Here is a 7,648-nt window from a genome sequence, read left to right as displayed (position 1 = left end):
AGATTTTCTGATCGGTGCATTTCTCTTTAAAGGTAATACAAAGTTTAGGTAAGGGGTCATGAATTTGGTTCAAATGACCATATTGGAAGCATATGTGATCCTACAATATTTAGTGATCGTTGTCGCGGTTGAAAACGATTCCAAAGTTATGAAATTGTAAATAATAAACTCTTTATGATGTATATAGCTCCTTCTCAAGGTCAAGATATTAATTAATATAAAGCAATGTTTCTTGACTAAAATCGACCGATTAGCTATTCCCGTTTGGTAATTATATATCACAACTACATATTCTGAGGTTTTCAGGGTCGCAGCTACCATTATACGGCCGTAGGCGCTATTTGAAATTTATCAACATTTACCGGGAGCACCGGTAAATTTTCATATTAATTTTTTCTCAAAAGCAGAAGTGTTATAGGGGCTAAATTTTCTAGTGCTTATAATACATGCACAGGAGCATCTAAATATATCGAGATTGTAAAGAATCACTATCCACCCAATTTTCAAAATTTTCCAAAACTTTGTAATACCATTAAAAAAGTTATCTTTTATTTAAAATTAAACTTTCATTTTCATTGATAGAAATATTCAAAAACATAAAAGTGTGTATACTCTAAAAGGTATTTTGTGAATGATAGGTCGGTAGTTTTCGGTTTGAGCCCCGACGCAGTGGTGCGAGTGTAGCAATGCAATTTAGTCTCGACACGGCACTGATGTCCTTTTTTTTGGCAAGAGACAAATAATCTAAGATATTTGGATGGTTATATAAATCCAATTATATTTGATAATTGGAATATATGTATAAATGGAAAAACTATATTTGATAGATACTTGTTGTATGAAAGAGGGATTGTTCAATTGTATCACTTGATTGAGAAAACTCATGTTAAGTCTGTTCAGTATTTTATGAACCTCGGTGTGAAAGGTAATATTATGATTATTGATATTTATGATGCGATACCCAGGTTATGGAAAGATGATTTAGGGTTAATATAATTCCTCGAGGTCTGTGTTATAAGTTATTATACTTATTCTTTTATATGTTAGGTTAAAAAATACAGTATTTGGATGTGGGTTCAAGAACAACTTATGATTATTTTATAGAAGTACTACAATATAGAATTACTATACTCATATAAAAAAAAAAAACTTCAATTTAGATTATTGGGGGAAGCCATATATATACTTATGAGCACAGGCGCGCCGGAAGCAGTTTGGGATTTGGGGGGGGGGGGGCGGCAAACATTCCAGGGGGCTCACCTTCCAGGGGCAGTGACGTAACGAGCAAAAAACGTTTGGAAGGGGGAGGCAGAAGAAAAATCTGCCTCACCACCACTCTTACACGTTACATGCAGGCCCCGCGGAACGTTTTTCAAAGTGGATTATTAACGATCAGGTCGAGCGTAAATTGGCGTGGGGTCCAGGGCCTGAGCCCCGACAGGGGGTCATGGGGCTGAGCCCCCAGAAGCTCAGGGGTTTTAGACATTAAAATGAAGGTCAGATAAGCATATTTATATACCTTATTTGTGAGACTGGCAGGCCACTAATTTAAGAAGAGTCCATGGAGCAGAGCCCCCGGAAGCTCGGGGGTTTTAGGTATTTAATAACGGTCAGATGAGCATACAGGGGACCGTCTTAGGGCCCTTGGTGAGGTCCGGGGGCGGGGGCCCCCGTAAGCTCTAGGGATTTAGGCATTTAATTACGGTCAGATGAGCATCCAGGGCCCCGCGTTAGGGCCCTTGGTGGGGTCCAGGGGGCAGAGCCCCCGGAAGCTCGGGGGTTTTAGGTATTTAATAACGGTCAGATGAGCATACAGGGGACCGTCTTAGGGCCCTTGGTGAGGTCCGGGGGCGGGGGCCCCCGTAAGCTCTAGGGTTTTAGGCATTTAATTACGGTCAGATGAGCATCCAGGGCCCCGCGTTAGGGCCCTTGGTGGGGTCCAGGGGGCAGAACCCCCGGAAGATCAGTTTTCTTTTAGGTATTTAATAACGGTCAGATGAGCATACAGGGGACCGTCTTAGGGCCCTTGGTGGGGTCCGGGGGCGGAGCCCCCGTAAGTTCTGGGGTTTAAGGCATTTAATTACGGTAAGATGAGCATCCAGGGCCCCGCCTTAGGGCCCTTGGCGGGGTCCAGGGGGCAGAGCCCCCGGAAGCCCAGGGTTTTAGGTATTTAGTAACGGTTCGATGAGCATATACTAGGGACCGCCTCAGGGCCCTTGGTGGGGTCCAGGGGGGAGAGCCCCTGAAGCTCGGGTGTTTTAGGTATTTAATTACGGTCAGATGAGTATATAGTAGACCGCCTTAGGGTCCTTGGTAGGGTCCGGGGGCTGAGCCCCCGTAAGCTCTGGGGTTTTACTCCTTTACTGCTTTTTAGTTTTTGAGGGCGGGGGGCGTTTTTGGGGGGCAAAAATGCGTTTTGACCCCCACCCCCACTTTTTTGTTGCCCCCCCCCCCCCCCCCACATCCGGCGCCTATGTATGAGCATCTTCATAGTTTTGTTGGTGATAAGTTATACTCGTTTTTTAAACAGGAAATAGAAAACATACAAACATTTATTTTTATCTCGCGGGAGCGTTCCAAGGATATGGCAGGCAGGAAGATGATGAAAAAAAACTGTAGGATAAGGAAAAGAAAATAGCCATTAAAATGGGAAAGCTGGGATTACATTTTCTAATGTGGGAGCAGCTTAGTCTTAATTGAGATTTTTTTCTTCTCCACCGTGAGTTTGTTTAAGTGTATCTATTTCGCAGCCTGGTTAACTTACTTATTTAGTATGTTTCTCGGGTTGAGAATGTCAGCAAACATCCTCTGAGTGGGTAGTGTGTGTGTATGTGTGTGGGTGTGTTTGCGTGAGGGGGGGGGGGAGGGGCAGGGAGGAGCATGACTTTTTTCCTTGCACCAGTAAAAAAAATGTGTATAGTCAAGAGTGAATAACATGGACAATTGACTTAAAATTATGTTTATGTACTTTAAAGCCGAACTGTCCTAATTGTAGCTACTTGCTCCCTCTATATAGAAAACCATGCCTAATCGGTGACAATTATTGATCTACCATGATCCTCTTTTTCTTATGTTATTTGAGAGCTGAGTTGATGAGATAACAACCTGTGCAGCGACATTGCAGGGTGCTCTAATCCCTCCTATAAAGTAGTACAGATAAGCTTTAAGTTTACTTTGTTGCTCAGATATATATACTGCAAATGAGTTTTGTTTAATTATGTTTATGTATAAACAGTTAATATTGAAAAGGTTTATTTATTTTATTCAAGTGTATGTTGTTTTTGTTTGTATTACATTTGGAGAAATAAAACAAAATTACTATTACAAAATATTATAAACATCTTTAATTTATCTTAATTTTTTATTGAAATATTGAAATGATACTTTAAAAAAATCTTTTCCAACATAAATTGTTTTTCATCGTTGACATAACTTTTTAAAACAATTGTGAACGTTGATCGCTTCACAGAAACAGAAATTTAAATGGGCGATTTCGTGACGTCATTGTGATGTAGTTTTCGACCATTCTCTCGCTTGTTCTTACACACGAATTATTGACTAAAACACTTCATGTCTGGAATGTTTTGTCTCTGTTGATAGAATTCACGTTATTTTGTACAATCAGCTAGGTCAAATTATTGCAATATGTGAAATATATGTGAAATTTGAAACAATAAACTGAATCTGAAACTGAAAGATTACGTAACAGACGAAAGAAAAATACGATAGTTTACATCTTAGTGAACCTAACCTTCAAACGGTCTGGTTTGATACAACCTTAATTTTCACCAACCGGTTTCTCTTCATTTTCACCCTTTAAATCATCATAGATAAATTGGTTTACCCTCTTGTGTAATTTTCAAGTTAGACATGGTACCTGCGACAAGGTAAAAAAAGGTCCTCAAAAAAATTTGTAGCAACTTTACAGCGAATAAACTCATTAGATTGTTATGTTACTTTTAACAGATCATTCAAATCCTGAAAATACATCTTATTTCCTGAATGCCCATTATGTCAGATATGTCAGATATCATGTTTTAAATGGTCGACATGCACAACTTAAATACTTACTTAAAATTCAACCACTTTTACTGTTCTTTTTTACCTGCCACACATATTCCACTATTATTAGAGCCTTTTACCTAGCTGATACAATCCTTTTTTTTTTCTTCAAAAAGACGGACTCATATGCATCAATATCCGTTTTTGTCGTAAATAGATCAAAACTGACGGGAAATGGAAGATCACAAGCACCATGACGTCATTTCTATCACGTTCAGTAAACACGCGTCTTTCTATAATGATATTACACCTTCATTGCAAATACAATTAAATGTATTTTTGTACCGTCCATCACATTGTCACGCCTTTATTAATCGGCTCATCATTTGCAACTTTATTTTTTTCAATATTTATAAATATCATGTTTCGTTTTGGTCTTAATTTCAGACCCCATATTTCCTGAAGGTTCGTAGCACAACCAGTCATGGAAAATACATCGGTTACTTTCAACTTCGGAAGCAACGATTACTCGCTAAACACCACGTCTGGCAGCATGTCCCCCGTTATGGACATCGGTTCGATAGTTCGAATGATCTGCTACATTCTCTTGAGCCTAACCATCGTAGCCAGCAATGCCTTAATCATAGCCACCTACTGGTCGGTCAAAGAGATCCGCAAGGATATTGCAAACACTTTTATCGTCAATATATCATACGCAGATTTGATGGTAGGACTCATCAATATCCCCTTCTTGGGGATAACGGACTTCTTCCAACGCTGGCTTTTTGGAGAGATCATCTGCAAGATTCGTGTTGCCTGGGCTTACGTCAACACCTTTGTACCTGTACTGGTGGTGGTCCTCCTGGTAGCTTTTCATCGGCTGCGGATGTCCAGGAACCATACTTACAGGAACGCTGTCAAACAGGTTCACGTCACTATCATCATGGCCGCCTGTTGGTTCCTCGAAGCCTGCTTTGACCTGTTCGTGGCCTTTGGATTTCCTATAATCACCAAGAAAAGTGTTCTGAATTACGACTTTCAGTGCGACATGGAATTTCCTTACACTAGTCTTAGTTTCACAGTTTTTTTCGTCGTTCTCAAATTTCTGATTCCTTTGGTGATCTACATGGTTCTCTGTGTTAATTTGTTTCTGTCAATCCGAAAGGTATCAAATCGGATAAATGATTCTAGTCGAGCAGTTGCTGATACGACAAGAACCATGGAAACACGTGGCAGGAAGTTTTTAAAAAGCAACGATGTGAACATGCCAGGAAATGGCGAACAGTCAATCAACAGCATCAGTGGTGAATTTGACCAGAAATGTAATCACCTAAAAACCATGAAAGAACCTTCAACATCTCCACATAACCCAGTCGTTAATAATTTTATGGTGGTGTTTGACGTCTCTTTTCAAGGATCGTCCAACGCATCAGGTCTCCACCCCGGTCAAACCTCTCGAAGTGAACAACCGACATCAAGTAACCAAGTACCCTGCCCTCGAAATAATACTGGAAGCACTCGAGCCCAGAAGCACCGTCTGTACGGTCATAGGCGATCTGCTGTCATGTTGTTTGTGCTTGTGAGTGCTTTCTTGGTCTTCTGGACACCTATTGTGAGCATATCTATTATCATGGTGGTATGTCCAACGTGCATCAGAGTCAAAAGCTTATATTGGGCCTACCTGATAGTCTACTGTAATTCTCTAGTCAACCCGTTTCTCTACGCTGCAACAAATCGCCTTTTTCAGAGAGGCTTCATAAAGGTTTTAAAGTTGAGACGGTGGAGGCGCTTCCGGAACGGATTTTGCACCTCGTAGTTTCCAGTTGTCAGAATAATGTGAGAGTCGTGTATACACGAAGTTCAACTTCAAACGAAGTGATCCACCAATATAATAACCCCTGAAACATCGAATGTCAATCCCTCTGCATGCATAGGGAAAGTACACTTGCACATAGAAGAGATTTTCTGATCGGTGCATTTCTCTTTAAAGGTAATACAAAGTTTAGGTAAGGGGTCATGAATTTGGTTCAAATGAACATATTGGAAGCATATGTGATCCTACAATATTTAGTGATCGTTGTCGCGGTTGAAAACGATTCCAAAGTTATGAAATTGTAAATAATAAACTCTTTATGATATATAATAATAATATAATAACGTTTATTTACCCAGGGTAGCCACTTCAGTTATAAAACTGTTCTTCCAGCGGGCCCTGCATAACATAATGTTATTAGTACCCTTCTCCAATCTAATATGCTGAGCGCCTAGCTAGAAGGCAGAAGGTCCCATTGTTATAAGTCTTTGGTATGACTCGGCCGGGGTTCGAACCCACGACCTCCCGTTCATGAGGCGGGCGCTCTAACCACTGAGCCACCATGCCCGGTTTTAATGTATGATGTATAGCTCCTTCTCTAGGTCCAGATATTAATTAATATAAAGCAATGTTTCTTGACTAAAATCGACCGATTAGCTATTCCCGTTTGGTAATTATATATCACAACTACATATTCTGAGGTTTTCAGGGTCGCAGCTACCATTATACGGCCGTAGGCGCTATTTGAAATTTATCAACATTTACCGGGAGCACCGGTAAATTTTCATATTAATTTTTTCTCAAAAGCAGAAGTGTTATAGGGGCTAAATTTTCTAGTGTTTATAAAACATGCACAGGAGCATCTAAATATATCGAGATTGTAAAGAATCACTATCCACCCAATTTTCAAAATTTTCCAAAACTTTGTAATACCTTTAAAAAAGTTATCTTTTATTTAAAATTAAACTTTCATTTTCATTGATAGAAATATTCAAAAACATAAAAGTGTGTATACTCTAAAAGGTATTTTGTGAATGATAGGTCGGTAGTTTTCGGTTTGAGCCCCGACGCAGTGGTGCGAGTGTAGCAATGCAATTTAGTCTCGACACGGCACTGATGTCCTTTTGCACTTGCGTTTAATCTACTAAGTGGGAATCCGGTAGACATAACTCTTAATTTCAAATATTGTTCGTGTTTAAAAGCAATGTATAAAGGACTTCTAAGCATCGAAATCGATAAACTATTTCAACGCCTTCAGCGTACACTAAATAATTAGTAATCGAAATGTTGAATCGTGATTTTAAAAAAAGTGTATTTCCCGTACCTTCCTACATTTTCAAACATGCATTTCCTATCATAATCATCATAGATTATCTCTAAACAGTGGCGGATCCAGGGGGGGGGGCCCGGGGGGCCCGGGCCCCCCCCCTTGAGAAAAAAATCATGTAAAATCACGTGATTTTTACCTTTTTTGGGGGTTGGGCCCCCCCCCTGGCGCTCAAGGGGGGGGGGGTGCAAATTGAAATTTTTTTGAGGAACAAAAAAAAAAAAATGTGCTCACCCCCCCCCCCCCCCCCCCCCCCCCACTGAACGAATTTTTGGCCGGCGCGATTTTCAAATTTTCGGGAGCAAAAAAAAAAAAAAGTTGGGCCCCCTCCCCTAAGAAATCCTGGATCCGCGCCTGTCTCTAAATGCCACAAATTTTTAAACCCTTCTTATTTGACTATATTTTCTTGAAATTTAAGCTTTACATGATTATCTCAGAACCCTCAAAATTCTTTTTATATAAGCATGCATAATAATTAGCAAATGGTGATGGTGATGATGATGATG

At 40.0% G+C, this 7,648-nt stretch overlaps 1 protein-coding gene across 1 annotated transcript; it reads left to right on the top strand.

Moving 5' to 3' along the window:
- The first annotated feature begins 4,486 nt into the window (after positions 1–4,486).
- On the top strand, positions 4,487–7,038 carry LOC105437630 (neuropeptide Y receptor type 1-like). Its single transcript, XM_011664445.2, has 2 exons — positions 4,487–5,614; positions 7,018–7,038. The coding sequence occupies exons 1-2, from the start codon at positions 4,487–4,489 to the stop codon at positions 7,036–7,038; spliced, it is 1,149 nt and encodes a 382-aa protein (XP_011662747.2).
- Positions 7,039–7,648: the final 610 nt, after the last annotated feature.

Source organism: Strongylocentrotus purpuratus, unplaced genomic scaffold (assembly GCF_000002235.5).
Source record: "Strongylocentrotus purpuratus isolate Spur 01 unplaced genomic scaffold, Spur_5.0 spur5_scaffold_5, whole genome shotgun sequence".
NCBI lineage: Eukaryota > Metazoa > Echinodermata > Echinoidea > Camarodonta > Strongylocentrotidae > Strongylocentrotus > Strongylocentrotus purpuratus.
This window is presented reverse-complemented; position numbering and strand designations above follow the sequence as displayed.

Bases quoted from the DNA above. Each gene is read 5' to 3' on its own strand.
- LOC105437630 (XM_011664445.2), top strand. From the start codon at position 4,487: ATGGAAAATACATCGGTTACTTTCAACTTCGGAAGCAACGATTACTCG. The intron at 5,615-7,017 runs GTGAGCATATCT...CGTGTTTAAAAG, and splicing joins TGGTCTTCTGGACACCTATT to CAATGTATAAAGGACTTCTA.